General features: G+C 33.1%; 1 protein-coding gene across 1 annotated transcript; it reads right to left on the bottom strand.

Annotated features, from left to right (window-relative positions):
• Positions 1-442: 442 nt before the first annotated feature.
• On the bottom strand, positions 443-2,308 carry LOC120122952 (ATP synthase subunit epsilon, mitochondrial). Its single transcript, XM_039141981.1, has 2 exons — positions 2,041-2,308; positions 443-735 (listed from the first exon to the last, which is right to left on the bottom strand). The coding sequence occupies exons 1-2, from the start codon at positions 2,222-2,224 to the stop codon at positions 707-709; spliced, it is 213 nt and encodes a 70-aa protein (XP_038997912.1). The 5' UTR covers positions 2,225-2,308; the 3' UTR covers positions 443-706.
• Positions 2,309-13,027: the final 10,719 nt, after the last annotated feature.

Genomic DNA, 13,027 nt, shown 5'->3' with positions numbered 1-13,027 from the left:
GCACATATGTACAGCGTTATAGTTTCCGAGATTACTATACGGCTCAAGTCATTTCCTCCTTTTAGGAGTAGATAAATGTATATACATATGTATATGACACAAGTTTTGGATAAGATTTATTCTACAAGAGAAGTGATATCTGGACAGGAAAACTTTGTAAAATGCACTCTTTTCTCTCTAATCTTCGTTACTGTGTATATATTGTAGATGTTAATTGATTCTTATATTCCAGATTGTAAACTTTTAGCATTCGAACCTGGTAATTGATTTTGTCTAGGAATGTGAAAAAAAATTGTTGAACATGAACAAGAATCATTCTAGAATAATGATTCGTTTATATCAAACAACAATTAAAATGAGAGCATATTGGATGGCCTTAACTCATTAATCACACACAGCAACTAAGTCATCCATTCCCACCAAAAAATAAAGAAAAATCATTGGCACAATCAAACCACTCCACTAAAACGAGACAATGTTTTGGAAGGTGCAGCTTAAAATAGTGCTTGGCAACAACACTTGAGATGCAGATAACCCATGAAGGGTCAATGTTAATCATATCAATTCCAAAAGTGCATTATTATTATGATGTGCAACATCTACTCAGCCTGAAATCTGATCAGACATTACAGAAAAATACAAAAAAAGAAAGATAAAAAAGATAAAATCCTTCCTGTCTCAATACTTTGATGACCAAACTTGCAACTCATTCTTCAGGCGAATCTGAGCGGAGAGCTGATATTAAACCAAGATGATAATCCATCAGAATACACTCATTAAAGGAAAATAATGATATCAACAAAACATTATTCTGAGAAGGGATTAAAAGAACTATAGCAGGATAGACCGATGAGAGTAATAGTATTCTACAGATCATTTGAATCACGTAGTCAGCTTACAATCACATACGACTTCACATATGGCATGATCCAAGAGAAATGAAGATGTAGTTAAAATCTATGAGATAGAAGTAATTTGATCAAACATGAACTTTCTTATTTTAACATTTTTACAATTACAATGATAAATAATGTCTGACAAAACAAACTGCATACAGAAACAGAGAAAATCATGCAACCTCATACAGCAAATAAAGAATTGCTATATAGATATCAGAGATATCTGCAGAAAACTAAATCTGAGTTCCTTTCATACATTACATTAACCCATGTAAATATTGTAGTAGCAATACGATGAGAAAGCATGAAAACAATATAAATTGTGGAAATGACACAAAATTCATACCAAAATAACTTCATCACTTTAAACTAGAATTACTTTTAAATCTCTTTCTCATAATAGATTTGAAAAGATAGACCAATGCATCAAAACTAGAAGCCAGTGACACAATTCATTGATCAGACTAGGTAATGATTCATAAAAGCAAACTACATTTGATATAATTTGGTCTGATCAACTTGTTTTCGCAAATTATGTCAAGTAAACCCACAAGATATGAGCTTTGAGCGATCAAGCAGTTTATTCAAGAATGTAAGTCACAGTCCACTGCAATAGTTATCTTTTAATCAGGGAAAGTTCCCTAGCAAACAAAAAATTTGGCAGATGCAAAGCACGCATTAATGCGCTGCAAAAACCCACCCAAACTAAACATTGCATCGCATTGATTCAGAAAGGTGTACGGAAAAATATAACAAGTTAGCTGTAGTCACGGATTTAACTCGGGTAATTATTTAATTTTATTTTAAGAAGCAATTATATAAAGTAACAACCAAACAAACCCCGAATTTAAAATACTTTAGCGTTTTAGCATAACTTCAATCTCGAGCCTCTTTTCTCTGTTCAATAATTTTATTTTTGGCTACAAAACTTAACAATCAAAAGCGAAAGATTTAACAGATTTCAAATCTATAACACATTAGATATAACATCATTCGCAATCATAAAGAGGCCAGTTCAAAGTTTTATTAATCATCCAAAAATCTAATCAAAATAGCAACTAAATTATACAAAATGGATTAGAAATGACAGAGAAAACCCAGATCTGAGATAACACGAAGAAGATGGTAAAGAGAAACATACTGGGCTTTTCAGGCTTGCCATCGGTCCACTTGGAGATGGAGAAATGGACTTTCTCACGAGTAAGGGCTTCCGTCTTGTAAGGTTCCTTCAAGCAGTTCCTCACGAGGTTGGCGCATATGTTGGAGTAGGTGATGTAAGTCATGCCGGCTGCACGCCAGAACGGCACCGCCGCATTCGACGCCATTTTTCTTCTTTCTTTGGCTGTGTTGTGGCTGCGAGTAGTACGAAACCGTGGGAATTAGGAGATTGTTTCGTCTTTCTTCTTATTCTTCTTCTTCTTCAGTTTCAAACAGCCGATGCCCAATGGGGGCCTTTATTTATTTTATTTCTCGGATCTGGGCCTATGAGCCTGGGCTTCATTATCCCAATAGGCATTTATCTATTTGGGTTAATTCATCTTACATCCCTACATTATCGCTTAAATTTTAATTTAATGACATTGATTTGGCCCACTAAAATCAAATTTAAACATACTAAAAGATTTTGAGTAGAATTTTTCAAGGGTTGGCTAGATATTTGAGAGAATTGGTGCAGAAAATATTAGACTCAAAATATAATTTTTCAAAAAAGATTATTTTTAAATAAAATATTTTCTTCTCTTAAAATATGTTCGATTTAAATAAGCAAGTCTTTATATATAAACAAGGGAAAATATTATCTAATATTATTTCTAACTTTAAAAATACTTTTAATCTTAAAAATATTTTTCAAATATAATGTTAAAGTGTTATTATAATTGACATAGACGAAAACAATAGATTTCTTTATATTTTTGGATGAAAATTTATTTTTATTCTCTGAAAATTTTATAAATGACTTAATGAGTTAAACGACATCTGTCTTTATTAAACATAGATATCAGAAATGTTTAGAATAAAATGAGCGTACATGTAACTGATGCACTCCTCTAATGCCAAATATCATGTAAGAATGATGGGATTATTTATGAAAATATATTCATTAATTTATCTGACATAACAAGTGTCGCAAAGTCTTCAACAACTCTTGAAGTTGATCGCGATTTGTCTAATCTGACTGCATGGTTCGAGCTTGCGCTTATCTTACCTAATGCCGGCGATAAATATGATGCAACTTCTTCTTCTTCTCAAAAAAGCATCTGCATAATTTAAAGTTTGCACTTTTGACTGTTTCATTACCTGTTAATTTCTTCCAATGAACTAAAATGTTCAGAAACAATTTCAAGCGACAAGCTGGTAAATGAAAATTTTACTTATATATATACACACACACAAGATTTATTCTCATACGAACAGAGGATATGGGAACTAAAACAATGGGCAGTAAATAAAACTCCATATACATCAGGTGAGTACGCCCCCAAGTCCTTGTATTACTATTAATTTCCAGTAAGAAAACAGAAACTGAAATTAAAAGAAGCCAAAAAGAAAAAGAACAAAGTCATCATCACCTTTCTTCTTTTGAAGGACTGGTGTTCCCCTGTGATCCTCATGGTGATCTCCAGCCACGTAAGCCGAGGTCATTGTGTTTCCTCGAAGGACCCGAAGCCGGAACCGGTAGACGTCTAGGCAACAATCCGACGAAGTGGCCTACGTAAGTAGATTTCGGGCTGATTTTCAAAACGTCGGTGGTGGTGGTGGTTCTTGAACCATGGCAGTAGCTAAGAACGAACGTAAGCATTATAAAGAGGCAGAGGAGTAGTGGAACCAGTTGCCTTGTACAGTGAACCATCATAGTAGGGGGAACTAGGTGGTACTTTGAAGGGTTCCGATGAGAGAAAAAGGTGGTAAGCGAGAGGAAAGAGAGAACAAGAGGGGGTGACCTTTCAAACAAATTCATGTGCTTTCTACATTTCTAGAGAAGAGGACTACTGAGAGATGAATACATTATTGGGTTCAAATTTTGACCTTTAATATCAACCTATAACAATCTTGTTGCTCCAACTATGAGAAATGAAAAAGGAAGGGGAGCAAAAGGATTGGGAAAATAAAGTTTGGGCGACGGTGGGAGCAACGGTTCTGATATGTCATCTCCTTTTTTTCCATGGTTAGGTTGGAGTTTGGTCCTACTCCAATAAGGGAATTCCAACTTTTCTTACTTTCTACTCCCTGTTTTCGTGGGCCTCTGATTTGAAGTTTACCTGCATACTTGCAATATCGCACATACATTAAATAAACAAATATATTACTATATTCAGTTATTAATGAAACAATTATGGTTGGGTTTATTTTAGATAATTTATCTCGCTTGATTTAGGTAAAAATTATGGTTAATGTTCTGTGAAAAACATCAGAAGTGAATGAGTTCAAGAAGACAATAGACATCGTTAAAGATTCTCCATCTTTTCTCGTTCACTCTTATATATAATAAGATTTTTAATGATTATTTGTAAGTTAACAGGTTAAATTATATAATATTGTATTTGTTGGATCTTATTTTATGGGTTAAACCGGTGATTAGTGGTTTAATTAATGAACCGACTCCAACATAGTCGTTGTACATGATAAACAACGGATTATGGATTCGACGTATGTATGACCTATCCAACAGACACGGGTCTATCACATCAAATAAACAAATATTTCAAAGTCCTCTGCTCTGTACAGTTTGAGTGTACCCTACTTCCCCTAACCATCTTCACGCCATCTCTGTTTGTAGTCCCTCATTTTAGGAAATTTTAAAATCTTTATTAAAGATATAATTTTTAAGTTGAAACCCTAAAATGATAGTAAATTTGTTTTTAAAGTACAAGGGACAAGACATGTTTTTGTTTCAAGAAAATTGAATTTGAGAATGCAAAGGGAAATGGGGAGATAGTAATACTTTCAAATTTTTTGATAGTATAATGTAATAAAATAATCATATCGTTTGATAGTATTGTCAAATTTGTCCGTGTTATTTTTTTTTGGAACATTTGACCCAAAACATGGTTAAGAGGTTCATAAAAGGAAGAAGAAATTACATGTCAAGAGGGGACGAAGAAGGTATTTGATAAAATGTGTGAGATGCATATCGTATATGTTCAACATTTTGTGATGCAAAAGATTAACAAATGAATGATTTGGCTTGGTGGTTAGGTGATGGGATTTCAAGCATGTTGGCCTAGGTTTAACTTCCCATGAAAGCATATTCTGTTTGGTTTAAATTTAAACTAATATGATGTTGACACGTGTCATCATCTTATTTGACTGAAAATATTAAATAAAAATATATAAATATTAAGAATAATATTTTAATTTTTATTTAAAAATCTGATGTGGCAGTGACACATCATCATCTATCATGACTTAGACACATCACATCAGCATCTGAGTTTGCGTGTTCTTGCTTGGTCAGCATAATGCGTTGATCGTCAGTTGACTAACAGTTTCTATCCAACGAATGTGATTTTTGACCCAAAATGAAACTTTTGAGGGTCAAATGTTCCAAGAAAATAATACGGGTAAATTTAACAATACTATCAAATGTTAAGATTATTTTATTGCAGTATGCCTTTTTTGAAACACCTAACCATACCTTTCTATGATTTGGGTGCTACCTGTGCAAAAATCACCTATTCAATCCTACCATTCTTAGATTTCAATGAACAATTGCAGATAAATATCATTTTTTCCCGTTTTTAATCTTTAAATTGACATACTTGGGTAAATTGACTTTTTCTCTTGGTGTTCTTGAAACAAAGCTCATGCTTTACTTAGTTTTCTAATGCAATTTTCTTTTACCAATCTAATGCGATTTTAAAATATCAATGGCAACAGAATGTTACAATCATTGGAGCTGTGGGGAAGTCCACATGAACAACATTGATGTTCAACTCTGATTGTGTGGCTTACAATATTCCAATATTAGACTTTGATTGCCACTGGACAATTCATAACGAAGGTCTTTCACGGAAGTTGCTCTTAATTTGGCGTTGGGGGCAATTTACTACCCTACCTCCCCTTATCCCATTACATATGGGAATATGGTCAACTAATTTTTTTATTGAAGTACAAAATAACTGTGAAAGTGAAAAGTAGAATTTGAAAAAGAATATTTAGAAAAGGTGTGGATTATATGCTAAATTGTAAAGTTTTATTCCCATATTCAACTTCTTTTTAATAGAATATTAAACACATTACGTGTATAAAATCAGAGTTATTTAAAGAATAAAGTAGGTTCAAATAATTTATTAAATATTAGTCAATTAATATGAAGGGTTGCTGTAAACTTTATAAAATTATCTATTAGCATAGTGTTAGCATTCATTCTTAACGTTTTCTAAATAATTATTTTGAAAAAATATTTAGTCTCTGGCATTATTATTATTTTTGTGTGTAAAATTAATATTTTTTAACAATTCAAACCTGGAGGGCAAGGTGGAGAGAAATTTTACTTCGAAGAAAAAAGTATCAAATTAAAGCTTTTAACCAATTGATTTAAAGACTGTTGACATATTAATTTATTTTTGAACGAAAATCATTTGCCAAAAATAATCGATGCTTATTACTAATGTGACAGATTTATCTAGACTAAAGTACTAGTATTTTAATGATGATGTAAGTAATATGTGATTAATGATAATATGATGTTGACATAACAAATATAAAGATAGTAAAATTACTTTTTTTTAATTAATGGTTAAACTATGTGAATAATTCCCTTCATTTTTTGTCTGACCGACTTTGATCGTCAATTTAAAAATTAAGGATATGTGATCCCTAACATTATCAATTTGTTTGATTTTAGTCCCTCAGCTCTCAACTCCGATTAACCCTTTAACGAAAGTATTATGTGCCAATTAAAAATTAAAAATTAAAAAAAAATCACACTTCTTCTTCAGTACCATAAACGTAACCCATAAATGGTGATAATATCATCTAGTTGGACCTCTCCGAAACTCGTTTCTTTTCTCCTTTGCCATTCACTGTTATAGAGACAAGAAGCTCCTCAACCTGCAACACCACTTTCAATGGAACCACAATTGGGACACTTTTGCTTTGACTTGTTTGTCTCATAAATCAAGTAAGCTTTCTTTTTATTGATGTTATTATCGTCATCATCAAACGAAAACTCCTCTACATTACATCGTTGGCCAAAGCTTCACCATTGTTTCATTTTCTACTTGTATGAGTATCTCTGTGACTATTTTTCCTTTTCTTTCCTTTTTTCTTGCTAGGAATAGAGAAGACGACCATTATTGCTTCCTTCTCTTTTATTTATTTGGGAGTGGAAAACTATATATGAACTTTAAGTTTATCTCGACTTTGTTTTTAATTAGATTATGCGATTATAATTGGCTTATATGATTTTACTTCTATTGTATAATAATTAATAAGATGATTCTGATGCTATAATCCCCTGTAAGTTTTGTAGTTAGCTATGGCGATGAGTCCTAAACTAATGGTGAGATGGAAAAATTTGTGTTTGGGGTGTGGTCAGATCAATAAAGGTATGTTCGATAGAGCTTCTGGCCCGTTGTAATGGTCCAATGTGGAAGTGATGGATAAGGAGTTACATTTATAGCGAAGAAGAAGACACGTGGTTTTGGATTTTGGATTTTGGTTTTTTATTTTTATTTTTAATTGTCACTCTTGAATTTCATTAAGGGGTTAACGAAAGTTAACAGTGAATGAATTTAAACCGAATAGATTGATAATGTTAGGAGCTTAAAATGAACGGATCGGTAACGTTAAGTATCATTTATCTTTAATTTTTAAATTGGTGACTAAAATCAATCAGATTGAAAATAAAGAGCACTATTCACATAGCTTATCATAAATTAATATCATTCAAAAAATTTAAGTATTATATTGATAAAAAAATTGAAAAAATAGGAATTTCAAGTTGACTTGAACTTGAGCATTTAGTGCGAAAGATCAAACACCTAACTTCTAAATCAAGATTAAATTGCATCCAATTAATTATTTTTTAATACTATTAAATAAAGTGAGTCAATTTGATTAAAACAACAGTTGAATAACTGTATTATGTCGTAAAACAATAATAAATTAAAATTAAATTGTTATATCAAGAAGTAATAGAAAGTAATATAATATATTTTTAAGGAGAAGAACAAAAATTACATTGATAAAAATTAAAATATTAAATTTATTAAATTATTTCGAATTATATTTGTAGACACTAATTTTCGGGTGCATAGTCAAAGCCCCGTTTTTCTGGGGTTCAACGAACAACAGCAACTAACCTCAGTTTCTCTCGACGCCAACATCACCACCAACGAATGTGATTTTCATAGACTCCAAACAACCAACAAACAAGCATTTCAGTCCTATTAAGACTCTACAACCAAGTCTAAAAATATGACGTTTACTACTATAAATAAGAGAATGAATTTCATACGAGGGGGGATTCATTTGACGGAATCGGAGAGGAAAGCACGGGGGAAGCCAAACACCGAACAAAAACTGAAGGGGAATCACGGGCAATAGAGATTCAAAGCAAGTTACACAAAAAATCATTCGAAAAAAACCCGAAATCCATTTGAAACAAGAGACCGAAAGAAAACAAAAGGGAGGAAAACCATACCTTGATTGGAGGGACATCAGGGAGTTCAAAAGGTCGCCGGAATCTCTTCTTCTTTCGAATATCTGACAGTCAGGTTATCGACGGTGGAACCTTGATTCTTCGACGAGAAAGCGACAGAGTGCTCTTCCCCCCTCTCTCTCGTGTTATGCTCTGGTAAAAAAGATGAACCCATTTTAAATTTGTTTTGGGTTTTGACCATGTATCATGTTTATTAATATATTAGATATATTATGCATGTAACCATTCTAATTTTGAATGAAGATTAGTTTGGCCCCTTTCTCTTAAATTAAAGCATTTGGGTCCCTTATTTATATCTTTTGTATATACGTGCACATATGTATATATACTATGTTCTAGACATATACCAACATTTTAATTTATTTTCTTTAAATATGTTTTTATTTTTTTATTTTTTATTTAACATTGTTTTTTCCCATTTGATTTATTATTATGATTTATTATTTTTATTTTATTTTATTTTTATGGTTGTTTCCTTGATTTATTTAATAGTTGTTTGTTATTTATTATCTAACATTTTTGACTTTTTCGAGAAATTACAACCAATCGAAGGTAAGTAATTTGAATCAGATCTTTTAAATTTTAATTTAAATTTCAAATTTTCGCAATTAAAGACAACCGAAAAATTAATTGGTACTGAAAGGGCGGTTCAATGGTGCTAATCTTTCCTTGACCGTAACCGACTCCCAAACCCGACACATTTATGGTAAAACGCAGATCAGGTAAGATGGTGTCTGATCCACCTAAATGTTTTTAAAGTGATCGGCGGCGACTCTAACCCATTTTCCTAAGTCGAAGCCTAATTCTGGGCCCAATCGAAAGACGGTTCCGACACCTTGGCGACTCCGCTGGGGACAGGTAAGGGAGTCAGGCCGAATTAATTTTCGGCTGTCTTTTTTAGTGAAAATTGTAAGTTTAAATTTTAATTTAATTCTTCGATTCTTATTATTTATCTTTGATTATTTGTTTCAAATAAATAGTTATACTGACATTTTTTTAACGATTTCAGATTTTTGAAAAGTTTTCATCTCTAGCTCTATACCCGAGCTCTGAACCCTATTTAAGTGAGGGTGAAAGGGACACCTTCGTGCAATTTATTCACCGTGCGAGACTAGCAAGTAGCCTTCGAGATTCATATACCTTATGTCTTCGTGTGAATTTATTCACCGTGCGGGCATAAGGGATTGTATCCTCTCGAGTTTAACTTAGTCCACACAAGTTTGTAATGGGCTTAGGACTAAGGGTCTGGCAAGCCCAAGGGGCCACCAGCAAGGAGAACTCGGGTACCTTTTTTTCAAAACCTAAACCGGGAGACTACAAGGAGTTAGAGCCCACTTCAAAACCACATTCCAAACCCTAGGCTGTTTTAAGACTATTCCCTGCTTTATTTCATGTTCAAAGCATGTGAACTAGAAATTTATGCGGTTATGACTTGTTTAAAATCAACTTACGGGATAGAGATCATGTATGGGTAGAAATAATAAGCATGTTGGGTAGATATCATCTGAGGTAGGACTTTTATTTTCATGATTGTTTTTAATTATTTTTACTTCACTAACTCTTTTCATTTTGTGTTCCCTTTTATTTTATTTTCATCATCTGCATCATTCAAAAGAGGTGTTGATCCACCAAAAAACGTGTTCGTTAACCATAAATAATTTGCATTAATGGACAAAGGGGTTGTAATACAAGAGATGAAAGATGCAGGCGTCCGACTATGGTCAGAAAAGACTCAGAAAGAAAAGGAGGACAATCTACAAGGCAACTATGTGTCACATTCGATCAAGAAGATGTGGCGCCCATAATCAAATGTATCAAAAGTTAACTTTTTAAAAATGGGTTGACAAAGGTGGTAGAGGCAAGACGAGAAAAAGGTTACTGACATGGATAGTCCCTTCAAAGACAACAAGAGCAAGATAACAAAGCGGTAGCTGAATTGGAAGCCATTGTCGACAAATTCAAGAAACAAGCAAATGAACTTCGGATAATCCTTTTGATGGAGGATTTTAATGGAGTGTCCGATTCAATAAAGGATGAAAGTCAGAGATGCAATCATTCGATACTTCTGGGAATAAGTATAAAAAATAGCTCGTCACTTGCACGGTTTAGCCAGAGAAGCCGGAGCGGTTCGGCAGGGTATTAGATCGATGATAGACGAAGAAAAAAGACTAGTCAACCTATTCCGGGTCTAGATGATTTAGTCAGAATATACCTTTGATATTTTTGTCTCTTAAAAGATAAAACACTTTTGTCCCAATAAAGATTATTTATAATAACAAACATGTTTTCAGATCAATACCTCGAACATCTCATGCATTTTTGCATTTTTCATTTTGCATCTACATTTCTTTTTAAGCATTTTCATAAACATGAAACTAATTCATTGGGGATTTGATGAAGTGGTCCTAATCACGTGACACCACATGGAAGCAAGATTTAAACAATTAAAGAAAAAATTGAAATCATTACAGTGGGAGCATGACCAGCTGGTTGTATGACTGTGCCTGCCAGGATGATTTGAGAAAATAGTCCCCATATCCTAAGGGCTACGATGTTGAGGTTGTGTGCAGTTACCACATAGGAAGATCCATACATTCCTCTGAGAACTGTAAGGCACTGAAGCGCAAGATCTAAAACCTGATGAATTTAGGGGCATTGAAAATTGAAGAAGGGGGCATTGCATTTACCATTTGTATTGAGAGCATTGTTTTGTTTGAACACATTTTTGATCTTTCATATTTGTTTAATCTTTTAAACAACCAAGCTTTTTCTACCTTCTAAGGTTGAATAATTGAACAAATTTTAATCTTTAGTTCTTCGAATATTAAATCAATTAAAGATTCTTTTAATTCTTCAAGAATTATAGATTTTTGACATATGAAAATATTAGACCTCTCTTGTCCTATCCAAAACCAAAATAAAATACCTTGATTCTTTACCCATGGTCATTACCAAAAGACCAGATTTTGACATTATCACCCTTTGAAACTTTTGAACCTTTCTTTGAGTCAATAAAGTCACACCATTCTCTTTTTAGACTCAAAATTGACTTTTTATACCATTAAAACTCAAGGCATGGAGTTGTTTATTTAAACATGAGCATTCTTCTAAGACACAACATGGGGCATCTCACAGGGAGCCTGAACATTAAGACATGTTGGGACCAAGAAACAAAAAGAAGAATTCATTCAAAATAATTCTATCATGCATTGATTATATTGTTTTCATGTGAATAAAATTAATCCTGAAATTCTACCCCCCTGGGGATACCTCTTCTGCGATGACTTTTGTGTATGAAATGATGAACGGCTTTCTTTCTTTATCCCTTCACAACAGGAGAAAATATATATCCCTTGTGTCCCCTTTTGAGCCTACAATATTTTTCTTCTGATTCAACCCTAACCAAGGATCACCCTCCACACTGGGGGGCAAGGTGAAAGAAATCTGCTCACATGAGTGAAGACATCAATCCAAATGAGATACCAAATGCCAAGTGCGAAGTGCGAAGATCCAATCAGAACAAAAAGAAAAAAGAGCAAAAAAAAACAAGAGAAAGTAAAGAGAAAATAAAAAAGAGAGAAACAAAAACAAAGGAAAAAGTGAAGAAAAAAGAAGATAATACGCATATGCTCTCTCGATTCAAATGACGCGTCGAGATTCAAATTATGAGATTGATCAAGAACAATCATTCCAGAATCACTTCACTCGAAGATCATGGAACATCCAGAGAAAATCAAGAGAAACACATACGAGCATATTCAAATTGAGCAAGAGAAGATTTAAGGCATCAAAATGAATTGATCATTGGTTCAATACCCTGAAACACTTGTTTGGGCCTATTTATCCTTTTCTTCTATAACCATGAACCATGGCCTACATTACGTGCCTTAAAAGTCCCTTATAATCATACATGAATTTCTAAACAGAAGAGACTATCTTCATATTTCATCCTGCCCGTCAGAATTAATCTTTATTTGCAAAAAGTTTTCTAAAATCTTCAATGCATGATAGAGAAAAATAATAAAATGGGGTTCAAGACGTAAATTCTGAATGACGTCTTGAAACCAAAGGAGGATTCAAGTTGAAAACCTGAAAAGGCGGCTCGAATATAAAATTATGCAATTGAGGCAATTACACAAGTTCCTTGATAAGGCATCGCACAATCCGAGTGTGATCACGAAGGTTGAGAGTCAGAGAATACTTCCAGTAGAGGAGCATGCAAGCTACCCCATCAAACCATTGAGCATCAAATAAACAAAAATGCCAAACCTTTGACCAAACACAATAACCTGAGATTTTTTTCCTTTCCTTACTTAACTATTTCCCAAAAATAATTTTGATCTTGGCACATGTCAAATAGCTATAATTTATTGAAGAATTAACAATGTAATTAATTCTTTGATATCCAATGAACTCTAGTTTTATGATTCGTCTCAATTATGAAACCGATAAAGGGGTAATA

The sequence above is a fragment of the Hibiscus syriacus genome, unplaced genomic scaffold (genome assembly GCF_006381635.1).
Source record: "Hibiscus syriacus cultivar Baekdansim isolate YM2019G1 unplaced genomic scaffold, ASM638163v2 tig00110388_pilon, whole genome shotgun sequence".
In the NCBI taxonomy this organism is placed as follows: Eukaryota; Viridiplantae; Streptophyta; class Magnoliopsida; order Malvales; family Malvaceae; genus Hibiscus; species Hibiscus syriacus.
The sequence above is the reverse complement of the archived record's forward strand: the minus strand, read 5'-3'. Positions and strand labels throughout refer to the sequence as shown.